This window comes from Antechinus flavipes, chromosome 2 (genome assembly GCF_016432865.1).
Source record: "Antechinus flavipes isolate AdamAnt ecotype Samford, QLD, Australia chromosome 2, AdamAnt_v2, whole genome shotgun sequence".
NCBI lineage: Eukaryota > Metazoa > Chordata > Mammalia > Dasyuromorphia > Dasyuridae > Antechinus > Antechinus flavipes.
The window spans coordinates 583,575,571-583,603,257 of record NC_067399.1 but is presented as its reverse complement, the minus strand read 5'-3'; the positions used below and the strand labels follow the sequence as shown (position 1 = coordinate 583,603,257).

At 34.8% G+C, this 27,687-nt stretch overlaps 1 protein-coding gene across 1 annotated transcript in view; it reads right to left on the bottom strand.

Moving 5' to 3' along the window:
* Nucleotides 1-27,687, bottom strand: part of SORCS3 (sortilin related VPS10 domain containing receptor 3) — a 687,244-nt gene that overhangs the window by 303,411 nt on the left and 356,146 nt on the right. The window contains exon 4 of the mRNA XM_051981368.1: nucleotides 17,274-17,432. Within this exon, the coding sequence (XP_051837328.1) occupies nucleotides 17,274-17,432 (159 nt within the window). The remainder of the gene's footprint in view (nucleotides 1-17,273; nucleotides 17,433-27,687) is intronic.

Here is a 27,687-nt window from a genome sequence, read left to right as displayed (position 1 = left end):
ATGTAATGTTTTGATCCACATTCAGTTCCCACAGTTCTCTCTCTGGGTGCCTCAAATCTTTTAATCTCTGGGTTTACCACTGAGCCTTTCATTCCTTTTCTTCTCTAGGCATTACTTTTCATTCTCCCATCTCCTGACAAGGGCCAAATTTTTCTTCTTTCTCCTTAGAATTCTTTTCCCTCTAGTAAAGTTTCATTCCTATTTTCTTTAGGAATGCTTCATTGCTGTTAACAACCTGTAGTGCACAGAGGTATTTCTCAAATTCCTTCACCTATTGCTATAGGAGGGAGATCTGCCTCTATTTGGAGCAAAAATAACAGTCATCCAGCAGTAGCAGAAATACAAACATTGTTAACTAGCAAAGTGATGTAATTCAGAAGCCAATAGAAAATGTGTATCTAGAAGGAAATGCTTGATAGTGTCAAAAGCGTCAAAGAAACGAGGACTAAAATGACCTTCCAGATTTAGTGCTCAGGATATGGCTTTTGTGATATGACCCACAGATTCACTGTATTATAGAATATTAGACTGGAAAGGACATTTGTGATTACTGATTTATTTTTCAGGAAATCTGCTCTATAGCTTCATTTAAAGACAATGAATCCAAGACACATTAAGAACCACATTGAGAAGCATGGAATCCAGGATTAGGAAGGTGACAGTCTCTTGTATTGCTCTTTCCCAATTAAACCATATATAAAGAAATGTATCTACAAGTTCCTTCCCTGCCTCTTGCCATATTTGGTGTTGTTGAGGAAATGAGGACATTTACTTTAGAATAAATGATTATTTAGGGCAGACATGATCGCCATAAGGGTGTTCATGGAAAAGAGGGATTTATTTTGTACAACTAGACAGTATAATTAAGAATCGTGGATAAAAGTTGCAGAGGTAAATCGAAATCCCTGAATTGAAAAGACAAAAACTGAACAATTAGAGCTTCCAAAAAAGGAAAAAAAATGTATTAGGAAGTAGTATGTATCTACTCATTAGAAGTCTTTAAGCAAAATCTGCCAATTACATGGTCATTATGTTATAGAGAGATAACCCTCTTCCAACTCAAAGATCCTGTGACTTTCTCAAGATCACATGGCTATCAAATGGCACAGTCAAGACTCTGTATGATACTAGAAATTGAAACCAGATTGTAAGAGATTTAGGATATGGAATACAGTAATGAAGCAGAACCATTGGTATGACAATTTTTTTTCAAAAAGATTCAATAAAGGATATAAGAAATGGAACATCATCCTATGGGATAGAAGGGATGAGAGACTGAGAAAACTTTTTTTGTTTAGGGAAACATGAGTATGTTTGCAGGCACATGGGAAGAGCCCGTGGAGGGAGGAATTGATTGAATATGTATAAGAAAGGAAAGATGCTTATTGGAGCAAGATCCTCTGGTAATAAAAAAAAAAAAGGGTAAAGAGATCAAGGATGAAGGTTAAAGGGTCAATATAGAAGCTGAGGGAAAAAAATTCACCAGAATTAGAAGAATCATTTGCCATTATCATATCTTGCCTTAGCAACAATTAAGGGCACTATTTCCTCTGAGAATAGGAGAGAAGAAAGGTTATAATTTTAAGATGCTTGACAAGAGTGGAATGGAAAAATAGGGATAGCTGCTGTGAGATGATCCCTCCCCATTTTGAGAGTCCATGAATCTCAGAATCCCAAAGAAGTGCAAAGTCAGCTTTGGGAAGTGTTACTTTTTCTCCTGCCTTCTCTCATGTTTCTGGAAGACTTTCTTAGGGCACGGGAGCTAAAAAGTCCAAAGGACTATCTGTGCCTTAGAAAGAGATTCCTTAGCCTGCTGTCAGCTCCCTAATTATGAAAATGTTCAAGCCTAATATTAGTTCAGCACTATTTGAAAAAGGAAAAGTTAATATGCCTTTTTTTCAACCATGTTCATTCCCCAGCTGCCTATTAAGAAGCCCTTAGATTTTGAGCCCCCAGCATATCTCTACCAAACCATTTAAATTAAAAATACTCCATCCTAGAAAGCTTTGTTTCAATAACTTATTGACATAGCTGCTGCCAGCTTATGAAAAAGCAAAGAGGTCAGTATAGAAGCAAAGGGAGAAAAAGACACCAGAATTAGAAATTATTTTCCATTGATATATCAACTTGCATAGAACTATAAGCTATCAACATATATTAGAACTGAAAGAGACTTCATGAATTATTATAGATGAATGTTTTACAAAAGAGGAAAGTGAGGCTTAGAAGGCAGTTAACAAGTACTTATTAGCTATACATTTTGTGCAAGTCTTTCCCTGGAAGAATGGGCAAATGAGAACACTTTATTCCAGTGGCCATGAAGGTAGTTAAAGCAGGAGCTGTGGGGAACTTAGAACTTTGTAAGGCCTTGAAGGACCAACCTACTATGTACTGAGTCAATAGCAGTCATTTTGACTTTTGTCTTGACACTGGACTTTGATGACTTGAGAATAAAAAGTAAAGCTTATAACTGTCACAACTATCCCTCACTTAAATCCAATTCACATATAAATCAGGACATCACCCGAGATGTCATTGCTCCTTTTCAAAAATAAAAGAGAAACAATAACGAACTATGTACAAAGCACTATTTACCTGAGGATATATTATAAACGACAGTAACTTACATCTCCTCATCTCTGGTCCTAGGCTCTTTTAAAATGCCCCTCAAGATAATTTGTGAATAGTTAAGACATTGTTTTATTAATAAAGAGTTCATTTGTATAGATAAAAGGCAAAATCAAATAGAAGTATATACTTCAATCTGAAACTCGGTTATCCCTAATTCAAACTGACCAATGAAAGGGACAAGAACCTTGACAAGAGGCTTGATATAAATTGAATTCATTCATGCTCTAGTGTGGGATATCTTCTGTGTTTGTCTTATCCTCAGCCACCTTTTGTTGTAACTACCAAATTAATGTATGTGTGAGTGTATTTAGGTCTCTGAAATCTCAGCTCTACTTTTGGAATTCTTGGTAATTATCTCCCTGTCACATTACTCTATACATTCCAATCTATTATCCATTCCACTGCCAAAGTGATTTTCCCAACATGCAGATTTGACCATTTAACTCTGCTATTCATAAATTCCATGGCTCCCTACTCCCTCTAGGATCAAATATAAATCCTTCTCTGGAATTCTAAGCTCTTCATTATCTGACTTCTATCTTTAGTGTCTTCTTACATATTATTCCATTCAATGCTATGGTTTAGCCACACTGACCTATTTATTACTTCTTATACACAAAGATCCATTTCCCACCTCAGTGATTAAGTACTGGCTGTTACCATACCTGGAACTGCCATTTTTCTTCTTTAATCCCTAGTTTCCTTCAAATTGTAACTTAAATACCATCTTTTAAGGGAGGGGGTATAGACACTCCAAGTTTAGTGCTGTAACCTCTACTTGTATATTTATATACTTGTTGTACACCCATTACAATGGATACTCTATAAGGGCAGGGACTATTTTCAAAATGTTTTTGCATCCCCAGAACATAAGCATAGTTCATGGCATCCAGTAAATACTCAATAAATGCTTTTTCATTAGCCACACAGAAATTCCCAGTATTTGAGGAAGGAACACCTAATCAATGACTTCTATCATCAGAGGACCCAAGAAGATTGAAGACCCAAGTAACTAGAATTTTTTCAATGCTATAGAGTGTTCCTCTAGTCAAAGTGATTTAGAGTCACCATATCATGAGTGGACTCCTTTGCTAGTTGACTGAAGCCTAAGAAGCATTAAGTTAATGTTTTAGTTATGTCTTAAAGTACATTAATAAATTAATTATATATTTATAATTATACATATAATCATATATAAATATAATCATAATACATTAATACATTAAATACATAATCAGGATTATTAGAGGAAACCAAAGGTTAATGAAAAACTATAATTTCCCACCTTAGTTCATAGATCCCCTGAAATCTATGCATAGTTTGGACCCCAGATTTAAACTCCTGTTCTTGTCCCTTTCCTCTTTTGTCTCCCTTTCCACTGTAAGCAATAAAATTCATTTAATTAACAAACTTCCCTTCATCCTCAAACTGTGTTTTTTTTTTTTTTTTAATATTCTTTTCATGTCCTTATATGGATGAAAATCTACTTCTCCCTAAAGATACTGCATTCCTGCCTAATCTCCTCTTCAGTGCCCATGACTCCTTATTTCACATTCTCTGACAGATTAGAACAGGAGATTACTTTAACAAAGTTACCCAAAGGAATGACAGACCTTTCATCTCATTATCTCCCATAATTTTGATACTTTCATGATTTTGAACTTCAAAATTCTTCTCTCTGATTGTAATTTCCTATTCTTCCATTTTGCCCACTGCTTCACTAGTGATAATAATATCCTTTGTCTTCAACACAACTAACTATCACTTTCTCTTTTACAAGTTCACTTTTTCCTGTTCAGGATTTACTTCCCTTATATAACAATCTTAACTCTATAATTAGCCAATTCAACTGCACATTATTTTCCTTCCTTGAGTCCCTTATGTTCTTGTCCTAGTCTTACACCTGGATCACCTCTGGTATCGTCTACCTTCTTCACTTGCATTCCTGGGATGCTAAATGATTTTGGAAGAAGTCATACTCTATGATTAGTGTTAGTTAGTTTTATCTGGGTCATTACTATGACATAGATACTTTGAATAGCAAAACTTTTATTCTTCGTTGATTTATCATTGGTATTACTTACCAACAACTATGTGAAATTGCTCCTGCAAGTACTTTGATCTCATTCTGAAAATGAGAAAACCAAGACTATGAGATATTAAGTGTTTTGCCAAATATTTTACAGTTAGTGCCTTGAACAACTGTTTTGAATCTTGTCTTTCCTCTTCAAGCCCTCAATCCTTCCACAAACTAGATTCAGTAAATGTACTTGCCACCTATTTTATCCAGAAAATCAAGGACATCCATTTTGAACTTAGCTTTAATGCAATTCTTTGAAGGCTGTAGAACAAGTTATATTCACCCACTGGACAAATTAGCAAGCCCAGTCTCAGAGATAAGTCTCAAGTTTCATAGGTAGTCAGGGTTATTGACTACAAAGCCCTGTCCTCTTTTCACTGCTTATTCAGACTGCTGGAATATCATCTAAGAAGAAATCACAGAAATAACAAAGGAAATTTTAAAGCTCATTGAATCCAAACTCTCATCCTATGCTGAAATTTTTCTTCAGCATCTAGGACAATTATACAACTGCTTTCTGTTTGAACACTTTCAATGATGGTGAGTTCATTGCCTTATGAGAAAGTTTGTTCCATTGCAAGTCAACTAAAAAGGTAAGAAAGAACTTTCTTTTACTATGAAAATTTTGGTTCCTTATAATTCCCACTAATTTTTTTTCTTTTTTTTTTCTGCCCTTTAAAGTTACATAGAATGAATCTTTTATAGCTCTGGCATGACTATTTCAATTATTTGAAGAAATCTGTTGCTTTCCCCTAAATCTTTCTTTCTCCATTTTAAATATCCTTAGTTACTTCAATTGCTCATGGTAGTGCAGTTTGTAGAATACTCAACATTCTGGTCATTCATCTCTAAACTGGGGCTATATTGAGAGTCAGAAAATTCAGCTGGATTTTAAGTGGGGAGGTTAGTTATGTAGCGACAAGAGGGTATGGACTCAAACTGGACAGTTACTGTGAACATGTTTGATTTATCCAGTTCTCAAAGTTTTTCCCACTGGTATGTCATGTCACATAAGATAATAAGTTTGGTTTGGCAATTTCTCGGATTCATTTATTAGATCCAATAATTATTATCTTCCAAAGCAGCAGCAGAAGACCTAAGGGCAGAAGGGAACAGATTGGTATACAAGATAGCTAAATCTCCCCATGCTTATGGGAGAGACAGCAATGAAAGATGAATTCATGGATAAGTTTTAAAAGTGGCAGGCCCTGGGGCAGATGTCCTCATCTACAGGAAAGGTATTGGAGTATTAATCCTAAAATTTAACTCTTTCCCCATTTCTCTGATATATTAGACAGATTAGAGAAATGGCCTCACCATTATGCAGAAAATGAAGATGATATAAATAAGTCAATCAGTCAAAAAGCATTTATTAAGCACTTAATATTTGTACACTATTGCAGTAAGCCCAGGCAAAACCCGTGTGTGTGTGTGTGTGTGTGTGACAGATGTGACCCATTAGTAAAAGAGAACCCAACTGGCTCCCATCCTTAATCATATTCCTATATCCCAGATAATAGCCTCACCACAAAATCAGTTCTGAGCTCTAAGCTCTGCACATTGATCAAGGAAAAAATTCTTTCTCTCTGATCCAAAGAAACTTGTTCTCCTTTTTCAATTTGACAAATGGGAAATTATTCTCCTAGATCAATTCCAATTAACCTTTTCTGTTCCCTCCTATTCCTTTTACTATCACTGCTCTTCCAAAGGAGACCAACTGGTTTATAGAAGCTTACCTTTAGTGACATTTTGTCTCCTCTATCTTACATCAGTCAAATAAACAAAATATTTGTATAAGTGATTTTCCTAAACCTTCCCTCCATTCTCTTCTCCACCTATAACTTGGCCACATGAAGAGATCTGCTCTAGTGTTCATTCTTGGTCTCCCTGGAACAATATATGTCCATGCTCTTTTAAATTAGTAGTCAGCATTCCATAATTTAATTTTCCCTTCTCATATTAAACCTGCCAGCCTTCACATAATCAGAGTGATAAATGCAGAGTCAGATAGTCTTTCTGATATTAATACCCATCAGTACTTCAAATGCAAACAATTGTGACATTTGACTTTAAAAAAAATTACTAAGTGCAGAGATTCCTGCTTAATTAAACCATTTAAAAAGTTGCTTTTGTTACATTTAATGAGTGATATATTACACTGCAATGAAGCATCCAGCAGGACAAATACTTCACAATGCTGCCAATTAAGACTCACTTCACTTAAGCCTATTGAAGACAGGAGTGTTCCACACTCCATTCAGTTTGTGCATTTGAAATGAACTGGTTAGTGAGAAGGGTGCTTCTTTGCTAATGAGTTTTGTAATCAAGGCATCTATTTTAATTTCAAATTGGCTAGATTGGGGGAAATTGCTAGACTAAATGACTGGTACTAATTAGGATTATAAAAATATTCATCAAGCCGGGGAATTAGCATGGGGGTCTGATTTGCCTGCATTTGCATAGTGCTAGAGTTTGGGAGAAAAAAAAATCTTGACAAATTGTCTTCTCTTTAACAAATTGAGCAAACACTAGATCTGTTTTAGTCTTTCTTTTCATTTGAAGCAGGAATACATATTCACAACTTGTAAATGAAGTTAAACTTCTCTTCATTACCATATGCAAGATGTTGGTCTCCCCAAGCCTCTCAAAGCACTCTAAGCTATTATGATGACAAACACTTGGTTTCTCCAGTTGCCTAGTCCCTCCAAGCAGAACCAATGAAAGTGAGAGGTGGGAAAAGCCCGGAGACAAAATCAGAAACATCTGGTTTTGCTATTGCTCCTTATTCTTCCCTCTATGCACAGAATTGAATAAAATATCCTACCACCCCCTTCTCAAGATATAGTACCTGTTTAAAGATCAGCCCTCTTCAAAGTCCCAAGAGGCAAATTCCCCTAGGATATCTGCAAGAATATCACTTGATCATGTGTTCTTTATTAATATGTCTGTGTTACTTCAGTAAAGATTTTTATAGCATGAATGCCAAAGGTGTTGATATGTTCCATCTCTAACCATCTATAGCAGAGTTTCTTAACATTTTTGCTTCCAATGAAACATTTGAATTACTCAAATTCATTTTAAATGTTTGGAGTAAAATATATAGGATTGCAAAGGAAACCAAATATATTAAAATGCAGTTCTAGTTGTGTGTATTTGTTTGCTTATTAGTAAATTAATTTATGCATTATTATATTATGCATTTATTTATGTTTTATATGTTAAGAATTTCTGATCTATAAGATGCCATGACAGTTTATTAGAGAGAGTGAAGAACATTTGGGTGTTGCCCTATGGCTGTCAAATGTAAATGAGAAAAACAATAAAAGATAATATTCTTAAATCTGAATGAAAGGGGAAATAATGGACCACTGGGGGGGGGGGGGGGAGAAACAGGGAAGTAAGAAAAAGGAATAAGTTTAGGTTACGATATAATTGCATTAGAAATTATTGATTTTATTGTGTTTGTGGAACATACAAGGAGTAATGACCCCCAGACAGTTAGAAGGAAATATGTCAGTAACAGGAGAAAGTGGAGCAGAACCAGAAGTTTAATTTGGGAGCTGTCTGAATGAAGATGGCTTGGCTAGATGTCACGTAAATATGAGATTATGAGATTATTATAACCACGAGATTACCTAGAGGAAAATAAGATATTTACCAGAGAAACCAAAATAAAACTTTGATAAATATATTTTAAGGGGGTCACAGAGAATAAGATATATTAAAGGAGACAAAGAAGTATCAGACAGAGGAGTAGGAGGAGAACCAATGAGATTATGTGTGTGTCATAAAGGAAAAGGATTATGCAAAATATTTGGCAAATTACAAGCACTATACAATATGACTTCTATTAACACTATTTTTCATGTTATTATAAACACACTAGAATATTAATGGAGTCTGGCTGGTTGAAAACATTCTTTCCAATTCCACTTTATCTCCTGCTTTGAGATGTTATGGAAAAAGTCCCATAAAATAAGATACCTCTGCTTCCAGCTGCCATGACTCATTATGAAGGTAATTGAGGGGAAAAAAGCAGTTAGCTACGTTAATGGGAGCTCTAGCCACTGAAAGTTTAGTAAACACTGATATGAATTCAGAAGGCCAGAATTAACTAGTGTAAACTGGATCTCCTAAAGAGATGAATATTTCTGCCCTGAATATTGTATTTCTGCTCCCTTCCAGTGGGGTCTCTGTAAATTTAAAATAAAATGATGACTTCCCACTGTCAGTCTGATGTCACAGTTCTTTCCTTTTATGGCAGATACAAATTAGCCCATATGCCCCACAAAGGTCATAGTCATGCCTCTGTCACTTTCTCAATTGGGTTGAAATCTGATCACAATCTCTCTTTTCCAGGGAGCTGTCCTGTCCACTCTATGTCCAGGATTCCTGCCAGTTACTTTTTCAAAGTGAAATATAGGAGCCATTCTGGATAAGCTTGTCTGACAAATGGGGCTGTAGGGCAGGAAGGAGATATTAATTAATGATAAATACAGACAAAGACTCCAAAAAAAGGCTCTCAGAATATGGCTTCCTAAGAGTAAATCAGAATTTAAAGAGTTCAGGACTAGGAATCGAGACCTCTGCCCTGAATTCTTTCTCTACACTTTCAGGACCAGTATGCCTAAAATTCCCCCAATTAGAGATGAACAGAGTTGGGTTATAGAAACTGTCTACCATGACCCTGCCCACTTGCAAATGAGAAAATTGAAATCCATGGCAATGAAGTGATTGACTTGCCCAAGATCTCACAGGAGATCCAGTAAATTCCAAAGAGAACTGTGACTTTTAATAAATTCCTTCTGAGTCCCAAAGCTTTCTATTATGTAATAGCTGTCATACATAGAATTCTTTTTTAAAATGGAAATATTATTGGAGGAAATAATATGGCCATTAATTATTAGAGCAAAATAAATTAGTTCATCTGATACTTTTCTCCTTGACAAGAGAGACCTGACCTGACAAGAACAGGAAAGGGAGAAGAAGAAAGTAAGAACCTTGGTTCTTCTTTCTGGACCATAATTTTTTTTTTTTTTTGAGGCTGGGGGAAGGGAGAATAAATAGGGGAGGGAAAGAGACTAGATAACCTAAAATGTTTCCTTCCAACTTTCCACGATTCCATTTGTCTGTGATTCTTGATATATGTCAGTGGCCCTTCATAAATATGAGTCCTGATCTTTTTGAATACAAATAGGTATGTACCTAGAAGGTATAGTGAATAGATAGCTGAATCAGGAAGACTCAGGTTTTCATTCTGTCTCACTTACTAGCTGTGTAATCCTGGGAGAGTTATTTAATCTCTTTCTGCCTCAGCTTTCTCATGTGTAATATGGAGATAACAATTACCTCTGTCTCTCAGGTTTGTTGTGAGCTTAAAATAGAAAAATATTTGTTCTCTCATAATATTTATAAAAATACTATTTCATAAATCTTAAAGTAGTACATAAATATTTATTATTATCATCATTGTCATCAACATTATTGCCATCATCATCATCATATTCATATAAGGGCAATGCATCTGGAGATTAAATATGTTTAGCACAATAAGACTGCATCTCTGATGAGTCTTAGAAATTTTGTGGTGATTGAACATCTGCAGATTTGACTTTATTCAATAGAATTAGGATGCAATATCTTGCATAAATGATTTCAGATTCTTCTCTTGCCAGATAATCCAACTCCACTATCTTTGATAATGTCATGGTTCATAAGTGACAGCCATCAGCTCATCAGAAACATATAAGAGCCTGCCTTCTCTAAACTCCCAATAGCCCATCAGTATGAATGTTCCCTAAATGGGTCCTAGTACTTAGGTTTTGACTTTGTTTTCTCTGAGATTATATCCTAAAGGTGAACTAGATTAAGGAAAGTGACTTTCTGTCCTTTCATTTCTATGAAACGTTTTCACTGACAGAATTTCCAATGAGGCACTTTTAGTGTAGTTGGTTTCTAGGAGGAAGACATAAAACTGTAGACAAATATCTTACTTTGACTGGTAATAGTAAGTAGGGCATCAAAAGATTTCATCTTGACCTCATTGCTCTGTTTTTTTTTTGCCCTGCAACCACACAGCAACAATTGTGTGAATTGATCCCTTGTCCTGTTTCCTTCATGGACAAAGGAAGGATAGAATAGTAGGGGACACTGGGAAGTCCCAAGCTTCTGTGTAGATAAAATGCTGTTCATGTGCTGAGCAATCAAATACCTATCAGATTGTCTGTCTCTCTCTCCCCTAGAAGTTGGGAAGTCCACAAGAATTCTTTATTATTGTTGTTGATGATGATGATGAGTCCTTTCAGTTTTAGCTGACTCTCATGACCCCATTTGTAGTTTTCTTGGCAAAGATCCTGCAGTAGTTTGATATTTCCTTATTTAGCTCATTTAATAGATGAGAAGACTAAGGGAAACTTAAAAGACCAAAGGGATTAAGGGACTTGCCCAGGATCACACAACTAGTAAGTGTCAGAGATCAGATTTAAACCCAGGATGATGAGTCTCCCTGATTTAAGGGACAGAATTCTTGTCTATTGAACCACCTAAATCAACAAAATGTTGGTGAGTTCAAAATGTTGGAGTTCTTGTTCTTCTTTAAAATATTATAAAAGTTCTCTCTGGGTGCCTTCCCTGGAATCAGGATTTTGTCGGTCCCTGTTCGGGAGCCAAAATGTGGTGAGCTTCTTCTTCTCAAAACACAGCCAGGTGATAAAAGTTCAGATCTTTATGGTAATGATTATTACTTGGAATAAGTACTGATTATATTATTTTCATCACACAAAGAGAGGCAGATTTGGGATCCCAATTAGAATGATGATCTCTTTGCAAAGAAGCTTTGGGGTTCGATTTGGGTAAGTTTTTATGACTTAAGGAGACATGTAAGAGCCCCATTAATGGATTTCAGCTTTCCTATGATCAAAGTTGGGAGGTTCTATAAGTTTTCACCCTTCCCCCCGATATAGATGTGGGATACTTCAGACAACAGCTGGAGGAAGACTTCTGGTCTACTTAGTTAAGACTTCTCAAACTAGCCTTAATCTGGTATGAGGGTTATACTTTCATATATATGGATTGTGCCTGATTCTTTTTAGATGATCTTGTATATATCTTATCACCTCTGTTGCCCCCAGTCTCATTTCCCTTAACAGGTGGCAAAAATTAAGATGATCCCTAGACACCTTCTAGGAAAGCAATCCTTTGATCACATGACTTCAATAGAGCTATGTACCATAGTGGTTATTGTCCTCTCTGGATTAAATATGGATGATGTTGGAAGAAAGGGGAGAGAAAGATGTAAGTAAAAATGTGAACATGGATTCATAGATAAAAAAGGAAGAAAGTTTTTGTCCTGCTTTTTCTCCTAGCTCAAATGAAATTCAATATTGTAAATCATCACTAGTAAATCTAAACTGGTTTTATCCCCACGGTGTGGCAAATCACTAATCCTAGAATTGCTAAAGGCTTCCACTGAAAGATACCACCTACTAATCCTAGAGCCTAAAAGTACAATTACACCTTCTAATCTAAGGATTTAAAAAGACAATTCAAATGCAAGTCAAGGTTTCATCTGTATTTAGCTGGGCAGAAGGACATGTTTACTTTCTAGTTTGCATTTACTGACTGGGGTTCTAACGATGTGACAGAATGATAATCTCATAGAATTTGGAAATTCCTTAAAGATCATCTCCGTGTGAGAATATCTTTAATAGTATTCAGGTGGGTGATTCTGCTTAAACACCTCACATTATGGGGAGCTTACTACCTCATGAAAGAATCCATTTCATTGCTTGTTTGTTTGTTTCTTTGTTTGCTTTTGCTGAGGGTTAATTGGGTTAATTTGCTGAAGGCTAATTGCTAGGGTTAACTTGTCTAGGATCATACAGCTAGGAAGTGTTAAGTGTCTGAAGTCAAATTTGAGCTCAGGTCCTCCTGACTTCAGGGCTGGTGCTCTATCTACTTCACCACCTACCTGCCTCAGCCCATTTCATTGTTAAGAAATACTTTCTTTCTGTATTAAACTCAAATCTGTCTTCCTGAAACTTGGAAATGTTGGTCCTTATTTTCACAACAGAAAAGAGATTCAATTATCTCTTCCCTATAAATATTATTCAGATATTTGCAGAGAGTGATCATTCTCTCAATAAGTCTATGCTTGTCTAGGCTGAACAGACCAAGTCATTCAACTAACTTACCTAACTCTTTCAACATAGCTTTGAATCTCCTCACCTTCCTAATGACCCTTATCAGTTATACTCTATTTTCTCAATTTAGTACCAATAACTGAACACAATGATCCAAATGGAGTCTGACAAGGTCAGAGTACAAATGAAATATCACTTAAATATACTTTATTTCTAGTAATGCAACCTAAATTCACATTTGGAATGAAAGAGGGTGAAGAGGGACAGCTAACACATGTCCTGGTTGACTCACATTAAGTTTGTGTTCAGTTACTACTTTCAAATCTTTTTCACATGTATATCTATCCAGTCAAATCTCTCTTGTCCAGAAGGACAGAATTATATTCAGCTTTAATTCTATAAGGTTTCTTACCTTCATTTTTACTTCAGCTACACTTGCTAAGAGTTCATTTTTGCAAAGGAAGATGGATGATAACAGCGAAACTTCCAAATTTGGCCTTTCATGTAAAAATAGCTATTTTCAACTTTTCCTTTTCCTTGAAATGTATCTGTAAAGTAAGGATTAAAGGAAAGGAGAAGAGGGAAAAGCATGCACACTAAAACCTACATTCATTTTTATTTTTGTTTTAGGCTTTTACTATATGTGTTGTGGTTTTGTTTTTTGAGGTTTGTGTTTGTTATGGTTGTTGTTGTTGTTGTTGTTGTTTTACCAAACAGGTATCTTATTAAAAAGTGGATTTTTATAACTTCTAATATTGCATAGGCATGAGATGGGAGCAGCATTTATCTCTCCAAAAGTTCACCTTCAGTTTTTGAAATCAGTCTTGAAATCTTGTAAGAAATCTTCCTAATGAGAAAACCATGTCTTTGGATTAGTCAAACATTCCTCCTGCCTCCCAAGTGAATGCAAGGATGGGCTTGGCCATAATGGGAAATAAGCTATTAATAGGGAATAGAAATCCAATTCCACAAAAATACAATAAGAATATGCCTTTATGTTATGCCTTTATGTATAGATCATTAAGTAAGAATAGTTTAGGGCCATTTTACCTAAAAAGAAAATAAAACCCAGGGAGATGAATTAACATGCTGAAGATCATACATATAATAACAAAAGATATGGAATATGAAACCTGCAAATCCAGTGTGGTAAAGTTATTATAAATAACCCTATTTTGATTTTGAGTTCTGAATTTTTCTCCCTTCCTCTCTTCCTTTCCCCTTCACCAAAACACCAAGTAATCTAATATAGGTTATATATATATACAATCATGATAAATATATTTTCCAAGTGACATATTTGTAGAGTACTTAACACAGGTCCTAACAAAGAGAAACATTCTTTCTTTCCTTCATTCCATCTTTCCTTTCTTCCTTACTTCCCTTCTTCCTTTTTCTTCCTTCCTTCCTTCTTCACCTTCTTCTTCTTCCCTCCCTCCCTTTCCTTCTTTCTTTCTCTTTTCTCTTTTCCTTCCTTTTTCCTTCCCTTCTTTATTACCCTCTTTTCTCCTTTTTCTTCTTTACTTTCTTCTTTCCTTCATTTCTCCTTTTCTTTACTTCTTTCTTGCCCTCCTTTCTCTTACTCCCTTCCTTCTTTTCCTCCTTTTCCTTTTTTCTTCCTTCCTTCCTTCCTTCCACCTTTCCTTTACTTCTTTGTTACCTTCCTTTCTCCTTTTCCTTCCTCCTTTCCTTTACTTCCTTCTTGCTCTCATTTCTTTTACTCCCTTCCTTTTCTTCTTTCCTTCTTTCTTTCCTTCCTTCCTTCCTTCCTCCCTCCCTTTCTTCCTCCCTTCCTCCCTTCCATACCATAGAGTGGCTAGGTCTGGGTCAGCTAACTCTTACTCTTTGTCTCAGACTACATCCCTTCCAAAAAGGCCTTAAATCAGGAAATTTCTTTTGCTTTTATCCCTTAACTGTCCAATACTATTGTCACCAAAGAATTGCAATCTTTCAGACTTCTATACTTCCCTAATTACATTTTATTTTAAATAATAGATATTGCCTTCTTGAAATCTTACTTCCCCATTTCTTTAACAATGCATTTAAGTCTTCCATAATTCTTGGAAAATTCCCAAAGATTTAACAGGGGGCCTCAAACTACGGCCTGCGGGCCAGATGTGACAGCTGAGGATGTTTATCCCCCTCACCCAGGGCTATCAAGTTTTTTTTTATTTAAAGGCCCACAAAACAAAGTTTTTGTTTTTACTATAGTTCGGCCCTCCAACAGTCTGAGGACCCCTGATTTTTATGATGTCATGTTGATGGTTAATATGTGTACACTGTCCCTTTAAAATGGGACTCTGTGATACACAAAAGTTAACTGGACAGGTCTAGGATTCATGAAATCCTCAAAGTGCATTGGACCAGAGGGACCGTATAGGCAGGATCTATAAACTCTTGCACATAATGACCTCTCCCCGAGACAGATATAGGAATACCTAAAAAAGAGACATTTTCATTTCTTCTCAAGAAAGAAGGCATCTCAGCTTCACTGGTGCACATTAGCATCTCAAGCTTGAAAACGGCAAAGCTGCATCTCAATTCTGCAAGACACCTGCATCTTAATCTGCTGCTCCAGGATACTGCTCTCAGTGGTCTCAATCCTTAAACAGGGAAAGGAAAGACCCTCTCTTTAATGGGAAGGTTTGCTTTTTGCAAGGAGGGAAAGGGAGGAGTAGAAAGAAATGCTTTATGGCATTTTGTGACTTCTGGGCCATTTATTTCTAGGAGGAATAGCAGGGCATCAGGTGGGAGTTTTATGAGCAGAAGAAATACTCAGTCACTCAGTCACTTTATGCAAAGTTGTCAACAAGAAGGAGCATCAAAGGACTAGCAGCTTCTCCAAAGATCTGTCGATTGATTAAGAAAATCCATCAATGCTTATGACACATCTTTCCCATATTTTGACTGAGCAAAAAACAGCCAAGAAGTCTATAAGTATTTTGATTGCATTGAATCTCTACATGTATTATGTCAGCAATGGTACAGATGAGGATACCACCCAGGGATAGAGGGAGGAGACAAAACACTCTTCTTCACTGGGCTGCCAGATATATGCCGATATGCACCTCATTTTATCACTTCTGGGACATATAAACCACCAAGGGCTTGCTTTTCCCTTACCTACACTTGCTTCCATACTAACTCAAGTATAGTCCATTCAACAATGCTAGCTTGACTTTTTTTTTTTAATGGCATTGAAACATTTAGTATCATAAAAATAACATATTATTTTTCAACCCTACTTTAAAATTTTCAGTTACATGAAAAACCTAAGCCTATAAACTATCTGACATTTGACAAAGTCTTTTTTTTAATATAACATCCACTTGACACTGTGAAAGATTTGTATTTACAATAGCTTGTGCTTCCACAAATGTCATTTGAGGACTCCTGGGGAGAGAGTAGGAATAAGCATTTGGTTTCCTTATCCAGGTTCCTTGTCAAGGAGAAGAAGCGTTTTACTGAAGTGATTTTTTAAGGTGCAGACATCACACATTCTCTTTTGTGTTGAAATGTGTCTCTTTCCCCACCCCACCTCCAAAACTGCTATTTTATTGATTTGAGTAAGAGAGGAGAAAGGAAAGGGTTTTTGTTTGTTTTAAATCAAGGTAATTTCAAGGGCAGGTCTATATAGGACAGAACACTAGAAAAATCCACTGTGAATGGGATCTAAGGAAGATGGATGCAGATTCAGCAATAACACTAGTGGACAGGTCATTAAATTATTAGAAGAAAAAAAACATGAATGGATTCATCTGAGGTCTCTTTTTTGCAGTTAAAACATTCTGATCTTCTCTGAAACCACCACTCTGAAATTAAAAAGAATATCCCTCCAAAGATGGATCAGGAGTGTGGAGAGGATGGGGATGGGGAGATATCAGAGTGCAGAGAGAAGAGTCTGAGCATGTAATAGTAGCTATTCAAACTGAAATGATGAAATGCAAATTTTGCTTCAGATGTTTCTCTCATTATTAAATCTTATCAGAAATCCTAAAAAAAATGCATTTAGAGCATGCAATATTTACTCAGACACCCCTTAATTTTGTCACCCCCACAAAAAAGATTTCATGTCTTCCTTTTTAAGCTTATATTTTTCAAGAAATTTTAGTTATTTTTTTTAAAATCAAGTTTAGTTACATTTTAGTTTCCTTACTTTATTGGATGAGATAGTTCAACTTAATGAATCAACACTTTGTCTTGAAGTCAATAAGATCTGAGTTTGAATATTACTTTGGTAATTGTATGACCAATTGGTGGTAATTCATAATTGTGTGTGAAAGGCTGGCCTCTTTGCTTCTTTCCAACTCTGAAACTAAAATTCAGTTTTGAGTTATTTAATTTTTAATTTTTTTTTTCTTTTTAAATTCCCTGAATGTACAACTTAAAGAAATGTGTACATCAGAAGTATATTCGCTCACCTTTTGGTCCAGACTATAGGCTAGGATCCAGTCTTCCTGCTGAGGATGGAAGAGTAGGCTCTGAATATAAAAGTTCAGCCTGTACTTTTGGTAGGTGGCACCTTCATCTGAGCTAATCAAAATGCTGCTCTCTATCTCAGGATCGCTGAGAAGCATTATCTAAGAAATGCAAAAGGAAGAAAATAGAAGGAATTAGTAGAGATGGTTATGGGATAAATGCAAAGTTATTTATCCTTGGACATCTTAGAACAGGATGGAGTTAGTAGAGCTTTCAAATGAAAAACTGGCGTTTTGTTTTGTTTTGTTTTTTCCTAATCTTTTCCCTTATTGATACATAGAACTGAAATATTCAGTATTCAGATTTGGCTCTGAATGCAAAGGAGACTAAGTTTTCAACCTCATTTGGAAAGTATGTAGTGAAAGTGTTCTCCTTTTACTCTTTGCTTTGGGGCTTATAGTAATCATGTTCTGTACCCCACTAGTTTTAAAATTTTGTTTATTCATCATTCACAGACTTTTCCTGCTATTCCTTCTTTTTTTAATTTTATTTTTTTATCACACATTTCTTATTTTATTATTATTATTATTTTTTTATGCTGAGGCAATTAGGGTTAAGTGACTTGCCCAGGGTCACACAGCTAGGACGTGTCAAAGTGTCTGAGAGCAGATTTGAACTCAGGTCCTCCTGAATCCAGGGCTGGTACTCTATCCACTGCACCATCTAGCTGCCCCCACACATTTCTTTATGAATCATGTTAGGAGAGAAAAATCAAAGCAAAAGGGAAAAACCAAGGCGGAAAAAAAAAAAAAAACAGAAAAAAGAAGTGAACATATCATGTGTTGATTTACATTCATTCTCCTTAGTTCTTTTTCTGGATATAGATGGCATTTTCTATCCAATCTCTTAGGATTGCTTTAGATCACTGAACTACTAAGAAGAACCAAGTCTTTCATAGTTGATCATCATGCATTCTTGCTGTTATTGTGTACAATGTATTGCTGGTTCTGCTTATTTCACTCAGCATCAAATCATGTAAATTTTTCCAGGCTTTTCTAAAATCAGCTTGTTTATCATTTTTTAGAACAATAATATTCCATTACCTTCATATATTACAACTTGTTTAGCCATTTCCCAATTGATGGGAATTTTCCAATTCTTTGATACCACAAAAAGAGCTGCTACAAACATTTTTGCACATGTGGGTCCTTTTCCCTCCTTTATGATTTATTTCTTTGGGATACAGACCTAGCAATGGCACTACTGGATCAAAATAATGCAAATTTTATAGCTCTTTGGGCATAGTTCCCAACTGTTCTCCAAAATGGTTAGATCATTTTACAATTCCACCAACAATAAGTTAGTGTCCCAGTTTTCCTATTTATCATTATCTTTTCCTGTCATCTTAGCCAATCTGAGAGGTGTGAGGTGGTGCCTCAGAGTTGTTTTAATTTGCATTTCTCTAATCAATAGAGGGTTACAGCATTTTTTTTTCACATAACTATAAATGACTTTGATTTCATCATCTGAAAACTGCTGGTTCCTATCCTTTGACCATTTATTATTTGGAGATATTATTTCTTCTTAACATTTATCCTTCAAAAGAAATGCTTCTGATAAAAAAAAAATCCCTAATTATGTAGAAGTGTGATATGTGCCAATATTTTGTAACTTTATAGTTCACATTAAGACTACATACATATATATGTACATACACACATATACAAATATATGGATATAAGTTGTTCTTTTGCCCACAAACAGAAGACATCCTCATTAAGGAGCAGTGGTACTTCAGTTATAAGATATGATTCCAAGGCAAATGCTGCTCAAAGTCCATATAAAACCAGGAAGCAAATAATCACTAAAAAACAAGCTATTTAAAAAAATGAATACCTAAGTAGTTTTAGTACTAATCTCATTAATCATTTAACACTTATGATTTATAGTCCAAACTCTGTTGTCTTTCTTTTCTCCTTTATATTCTTTGGTGTCCAAAAAACCCAAAACCCTATGTGACTCTTTAAAATCTATAGGTGAGGCTGAATTAAAGTCTCAATTGTTTTCTTTATGTGTTTGGATTTCTAATTCTCTGATTTCTTATTTCAAGTTGGGAAACTATTGATGGAGTTAAAGAGAAGTAGGACAATGCATGTTGCCCACCTTATAGAATGGGCAAAGTAGCTGCTTTTTCCCAGACTTTTAGATTTGTTCATTGTTACTAAGTCAGCATGGGGGCTAAGGGATTGATATCTTAAAGAAGAATCCAATCTATAGTAGAATGGGGCACTTGGGCTACATGGAAATTATATTTTTAAATGCATGATCTTAGCATATTAGTATTTCCTTGTGGGTTGTATTGTAAGCAATTAAACCAGCTTTCCCCCTAGAGCATTGAAATTAAACTATTTATTGTATACAAGTATAGAGATAGCTTCATGCTTCTGGTTTTAATTAGAAGATAAGACTAACATCATAAACTGGTTTTATTTGATATGACAGTTACAATACATTTAATAAACTAACACCTCTTTACTCACTAAATACGAATACACACAAAATATAAAGGAAAGATATAAAATCAATCCTTTATATGAGTTATTAGAGAACTTTTTTTTTTTCATTTCAAGTTCTTTTTGACATTGTCAAAAGAATTCAACTACAATTTACCTAGACGAAGGTATTATTTTCCTACCATGTAAGAGACACTGTTTTAGAGCAGTGTTTCTATTCCTAAAAAGTAGTATGTAGAGCACTGGTCTGAGTCAGGAAGACCTGAGTTCAAATCCAGCATCAGACACTTACTAGTCATCCTCTATTTGCCTCAGTTCCTTATCTGTAAAAGGAGAACAGAATGGGGAAGAAAATGGTAAACTACTCTAATATCTGTCAAAAAGAAAAAACAAAAAACAAAAACACCACTTATAAACAAAATCCATAGGGACATCTAGAGTCAGATATGACTGAATGACAACAACAATTAATTCTAAATATTTTCTACTCAAACATCACTTCCCCTTTCCACACACACACACACACACACACACACACACACACACACACTCATCTTTAGAGGAAAATCTTACCTCTTTTTTGAGAAAATTAAAATCATTCAGTATGACCTTTCTTATTCCCATTTCAAAATTCCTTGACAACATTTTACGTCTACATTTTCACTAATCTCTAATAATGAGGTGATGTTTATTTTCACAAAAGCCAGCCCCTCCAGTTTTCTATATTATTGCCCTGGTCCATGTCCAAATCTTCCCCATACATAAAAAACTTTTTTTTGGTAGTCCCTGATATATTCTTGAGCTATCTTTTAATTTATAAGCTCTCCCTTTCACACTCAAATGTCTAGAAAAAAGTTGTTTTCACTCAAGTACCCTTTAGAATCTTGCTTCTAACCTTATCAATCAACAAAAACTCAATTCTCATGAGTTTAATGGTTCAATTATACACTATCAATTATTTTTCTCTTTATATCACCAATACCTAACATGACACCTGAAACACAGGAGATCATGTACACAGATAAACATATTAAGAGCAAGATAAGAACTGATGAGGGAAAATGAAAGAATAAACAAAAAAGTACTAAAAATATTTCAAGAGGAAGAGAAGCTACAGACTATGCAGGGCAAACTACATAAAGGATACAGCACTTCAGCAGAAACTAGAACAGGAGACCAGGAAGTAAAAAAGTGGAGGTGAGAGAAGGGTATGCATTCCAAGCATAAGAAAGGAACAATTTAAATGCACAGCATGGGAAAATAGTCTTCTTGCTCATGATGAAAACTAAGAATCCACTTTGGCTGTGACATAAAGTATACAAGACTGGTAAGGTAAATGGGAACCAGTTTGTACTAGATTTTAAATAGCCGGCTAAAGATTATGTATTTTATCCTATCAATGTTTTTGATTTCATTATTTGCATGTTTAGACCTATGCTTTATTTATGTACTTCTATAGATTTTTAGTCTTATCAAAGTAGGACATAAATTGGTAAAGTAGATAGAGTTCTCCATCTAGAGTCAAAAAGAACTTGAGTTCTAATCCAGTGCTCTTACACGTAATAGACAAGTAATCATGAATATATCACTTATCCTCTACCTCAGTTTGGCCCTCTGTGAAATGGAGATAAAAACAGTACCTCCTTCCCAAGATTGTTGTGAGGATCAAATGAGAAAATATTTTAAAGAACTTGGCAAACAAAGTTCTATATAAATTCTAGCAATATTGGGAGTTTTATGAGAAGATGGCAGAATAGATTGGTAAACTTCAAGCTCTCCTAATTTCCTCCACAAATAGAAAAATTTGCACTTCTGGGTAAATGCAGATTCATGAAAAAGCAAGAAGACTTGGGGTAGAACAGGGTTCCTCCTGATACAACCCAAGAATTAGCAAGTGGGGAACCCTGGGACTAACTGAGTGTGGCTGGAGCCTCAACAGGAACCACAGAGATTTTCACCACCTAAACTGCTTGTGGAATATGGGTCTGAGTCTGGGAAGACTGAGTGAACCTCAGTTGATTGGAATAACAAGCCCAGCTGTGCTGAAGGATATAGCCCTAGCAAGAAGGAATTAGCAGTCATGAATGCAGAGACAGTGAGACAAAAACATTGCTGGCTAAGGGCACTGGCTAGAGGGTGGAGCTCTTGGTTTGAGATTTCAGTTCAGAGGGGAGAGAGCTGAAGTGAAGTCAGAGACACCATATCACTCAACCCAGAACTGGAGGTGCTTACACTAATACCTCTTATTTAAAAAAAAAAAAAAAAGTGAACCAGCAAAGAAAAAAGAAACATACTATGGTAACAGGAAAGACTGGGGTTCATCTTCAGAGGAGGACATAAGTAAAAAAATCTTCTATCCCAAAGAGTAAAGTGAAATGGCTCTCTGCTCAGAGAGAATTTATAGAAGTCAAAAAAGAATATAAAAATCAAATGAGAGACACTGAGGAAAAACAAAAATAAATAAATAAAATAAAACCATCCAAGAAAAAACAAGATCATGAAAAAAAATAAGTTATTCAGCTAGAGAAAGGAGATAACAAAATCTCAAAAATGAAAATAACTCTTTGAAAATTAGAATTGGGTAAGGGGAAGCCATTGAACCTATGAGAGACAAAGAAATAACAAAACATTATAAAGAATGAAAAAAATAGAACAAAATGTGAAACATTTCATAAGAAAAATAATAGATCCGGAGAATAGACCAAGAAGACAAAATACAAGAATAATTGGACTGCCTGAAAGTTGTGACCAAAAAAAAAAAAAATTGCACTGGAGTGACAGAACATGAAGGGAAAGTAGAAAAAGAAAAAACCCACCAATCTGAGATCCTTTATCGAAAACACATAGGAACATTATTGTTAAATTTTGAAACCTTCATATCAAAGAGAATATTTTTCAAGAAACAAGAAAAAACCAGTTCAAATAAGCTGGACCTAGAATTAGAATTGTACAGGACTTATCAGCTGCCACAATAAAAGATTATAGGTCCTGGAATCATATCTACTGACAATAAAAAGAGCTAGGCTTGTGGCCAAAAAGATCATATCTAGCAAAATTTTCTATAATATTGAATGAGAGAAAAATGGACATTCAACGAACTTGCAGATTTTCAGGACTTTCTATCAACCAAACCCAAATAATAGAAAATTTAAAATACAACAACAAATATCAAAGACCAATTTCAAAGAACTCAACATGGATAAATTGTTTATGTTTTTTTAAACATGGGAAATTTATAGCATATGTTTAAGATTGACATCAATTATACAATAGCTGTAAAGAAAGATTGGGACATAATTAAGGTAAAAATAGTAATTCTGTCATACAAATGAGGTATAGAGGAAGAATAGACACAGAGGAAGGTTCTGAAAATCTACTAACATTGGAAATGGGTTAAATAGGTAACACTACATACATACTATGAAGAGCATAGCACCCTTCAAAATCTAAAGAAACAAGGAGGGAACGATGGGCAGACAGGGAAGCAAAGGGTGAGGGAAGAATATAAGGGAGAGGTCCATAGGTGGAAAAGGTTAAGTAATAGCAAAGCAAAAAAAAAAAAAAAATCATTATTATTCCCCTAATAGTATAAATCATAAATTACTTTGGTCTTCATATCCTGTGCTTCAAAAGTCTATTCTGAGCCTTCATTTTTTTCTTCCTTATGTTCTCTCACTTAGTGATATCATCAATTCCCATGAATTTAATAATTCAATTATCATATCTATGCAGATGATTTGAAAAGAGAATCAATTAGTATCAATTACTTTGTTTTATTTTTAGTTCTATTATAGGATTAAATGTCTTTCTTAAGGAAAAGCTAACTTTAACAACTCAGATTAAGTCTCTTAAATCTAGGTTATCTATAGATTTAGTGAATCGATTGATAAAGCATTGTCATTTAGTAACATATAATTTAGAGGAATACAATAATCATAAGATTATAAGGTTATTTTAAAAGAGAAGTTTTCTTTTTTAGCAGAAAGGTTAAATCCTCTTTCTGATAGCTGAAGAAAGATTAGTCAGAGGTTAAATTTTGCTTTCTAATCTTAATGGATAAGCTCCTTTTCTTTCTCTTGAGTTGGATTCTAAATCTCCCTTCTCCACTTAATAATGTTTTATTTTGTCAAATTACATTTAAAGATAATTTTCAACATTTACTTTTTATAAGAATTTGCTAATTTTCTTTTTCCTGTCTCCTTTCCTTTCTCCCTTTCCAAGATGGAAATCTCAATAGAATGCAGTCTTAATAGAATCTTCTTAGAATTATGGGAGCTGGAGGAGTTGATTGCTAATTGCTGACCATAAGTTCTTCCTTCCCAGTGCTTTCTGATTACAAAAGGTACCACTTTAAGAAAACTATTTCTGGAATTAGATTAAGAAAGCCTTGAAGAAGCTACCTAGTCAGGTGACCTGCCTTGTTTAATTGAATTATATACAAAACAAGTTGCTATAACTTTTTTTATTTCTCTCTTTATTATAAAAATCAACTCTGTAAATCACTTCTTGTCTCTGACCTTTGAGGAGTTGACCTGATTTGATAAGAAAATGCTAAATTTGCAAATTAAGATATAGTTCCTCAATAATTTTTTCTCAGTTTCCTTTTCAGATAATTTTAATCAATTTCCAGGTACATATATATGTGTATATATGTAAATATACATGTATATGACAAGCTATGGGTTATCAGGGGTAAAGACAGATAAATCAAAGATACATAGACAGACAGACAGACAGGGAGTCTCTAACCTCTCCAGCCTTATAGCTTCAACTGCTTCTTAGACATCTCAAACTGGATATCCTGTAGATATTTCAAACTCAAAATGTCTCAAATAACTCAATATCACTCCCTTAAAGTCAACTCCTTTTCTAAACATTATTATTATTGTCAAGGGTATCACCATCTTCTCAATTACTCAGACTTCCCACCTTAGTGTCATCTTCAATTCCACACTCACTTACCACACATATAAAATCTCTTGTCAAAGTATACCATTTCTACCTTTACATCTCCCGTATATATCTCTTTATCTTCCCTTATATCTGCCCTCATGATTCAGACCCTCCTAATATCATGCCAGAACTATTACAATGCCCTTGTGGTTGATTTCTCTTTCTCAAGTGTCCCCCCACTTATATATCCATTCTCCACTCAGTTGCCAAAATGATTTTTATAAAGTACAGGTCTGATCACGTCAACAAATTTCAGGTCTATAACTTCCAGGAACAAATATAAAACCCTTTCTTTGGCAAATTTAAAATTAATTAATCTTTTATTTTTACATTGCCTAAATCTTCTCTTTAGTTCTCCCCTCTCAGAGAACCATCCTATATAAAAGAAATTTTTGCAAGAAAATAAGAACAGGGGAACAAAATCAGCAAAACTGAACAAATACATTGAAAAAATCTTACTATATATGCAATAATTCAGAGTATGAAAATCCTACCTTTTTACAAGGGTGTGAGGAGAGGTATCTTCTCTTTTCTCTTTGGGGCTATGCTTTTTCTTGGTAATTTTGCAATATTCATTTTTCGGTGTTTTGTGGTGATTATTTCCATTTCCATTATAGTTATTATACATATTGCTTTCTCAGATCCTAGTTCTTTTATATACTTTTTATACTTCTCTGTATTCATCTTTTCTTACAATACAAACCTTTTTTGTTACATTCATATTCCACAACTTGTTTAGTCTTCCCTATTCGATGTACAACTAGTTTCTAAATCTTTGCTGCCACAAAAAGTGTTTTGAAATACTTTGGCAATTCTTTTTATGAATGACCTCACTCAGAAATTCTACCATTAGAGATAAGGATATATGTCTAATAGCAGAATTTTTGAGTCAAAATATGTTAGTTACTTTCTTTGCAGAATTCCAAATTGCTTTCCAAAAAGATTGTGCCAATTCACAGCTCTACCAACATGCATTAATATATATTTATCTCAAACATTAAATATTCCTGTCTTTTTTTAAAACATCTTCAGCAATTTTGTGGGAATGGAATAAAACTTTTGGTTATTTTGACCTGAACTTTTATTATTACTAGTTATTTCTATAATCATTTTAAATGCTTGTTAATAGTTTGCAAATCTGTATTTGAGAATTGTTTGTTCATATCCTTTGATCAGTTCTACTTAGCCACTAGGGAATGATATGCCTTTTGGTATATGCATACATACATATATTTTTGTTAGCTATCTTTATGTCTTGGATACCAAATTCTTATCTGCAACATTTGTTACAATGAGTTTTTAATTCAATTTTTCCCCCTTGAAATTAATTAATTAATTTTGTGGTACAGAATAGTTTTCAGTTTTGTGTCATCAAAATGATCTATTCTATCATTTCTAACTGCCTTTATCTTTTGCTTGTTTAAGAAAAGCCTTCTTATCTAGAGCTATGTAAAGTAGATCATTTGTTTCTGTTCTAATTTTTTTATGGAATGATTTTTAATATTCAGGTCATGTAATCATTTTGAATTTATTGTGGAATATGATTTAAGTTGCTGGTCTAAGCCTGCCATCTTGCTAGATTGCTTCCTAGTTTTTCTAGCAGTTTGCATGAAACAGAAATTTCTGTTTGACTTTTAAAACCTTTCACAATTTCTTCCCTCCCTATAATTCTAATCTTCTTACTCCTTACACTTTTCTATGATTTTTTTGTCATTGGCCTTCTTGTTCCTTACACATGACACTTATCTGAACTCTGTGTCTTTGTATTGTATTGTACTGGCTTTCCTTCATGCCTGGAATGCTTTTCTTCTCCCTACCACTTTCCTCCAAAATTCTCCTCAAAATCCATATGTGGCAGGAGGTCTTTTCAGATGCCTTCCACTGATAATGGTCTCCCCATTAGAATATGAACTCCTTGAGGGCAGAGACTTTATTTTTGCCTCCCTTTGTATTCTGGTATTTAACATGGTACATAGTAGGTGTTTAATTAATGTTTATTGACTAAATTTTGTATCTTCAGTTAGTATACACATGATCAATAAGTGGGTGGGAAACAGGGGTGATTTTATGTGCATACAAATAGAGCATACTGGTTGTCCATAATATTGCCAATCTCTCTCTTTATCCAATCAGACATCTCACTCAGATATCTTTTATGCTACTTCTACATAGTCCTTAACATGTTGCTGAGTACTCACACTTAACCCACACTTCTCTGCTACCCTGTGGACATCCCATGACTTTAATTCTTTAGACATTCTTTTTGTGCAATGACTCATAGTCATACTGAATCACCAGAATAATACTGATGTTAAAATGAATCTTTTGTCAAACCTATGCCTCTGGAAGATTATCTTGTAAGTTATATGAAGAATTGGATGGGTATAGCAGAGGATGAAGATATAGAAACCAAATCAAAGTTTGTTACAATAATGAAGGCAACCGAGGACAAAGATTTGAACAAAGGGGTGAACAAAGGAGGTGCCAATGGGGACTTACGGAAAAATTGTCATGGAGACAGAAGGGTGAGATTTGGTGAGATTAGAACTCAGTGGTGCTGAAAGAGAAGGAAAGAATCAAAGCTGCATTAACCCAAGGTGCTGTCTATTCTATAGTAGAGAAGAAAAAAGGATTTGGCAACTATTCCCCTAGGGAGAGGAGGAGCCAGAAGAGCCAGAATCCAGAGAGTTCATCCCTTTGTAGATGAATTCTGAGTTCTGTCTCAATCTCAGAAGTGATGCTATTCATGCATTAGCATCAAAGATAAGCAGGGATTATTAATAGGAAGGACAAAAAGAAACAATAAATTATACACCATCTACCATATTGCTGGTACTTTGCTAAATGCTTTACAAAATTATTTCATTTGATTCACACAACAAGAATGGGAACTAGGTGCTATTACTGTCCCCATTTTATAGTTGAGGAAACTCAGGAAGTTTACAGTTAA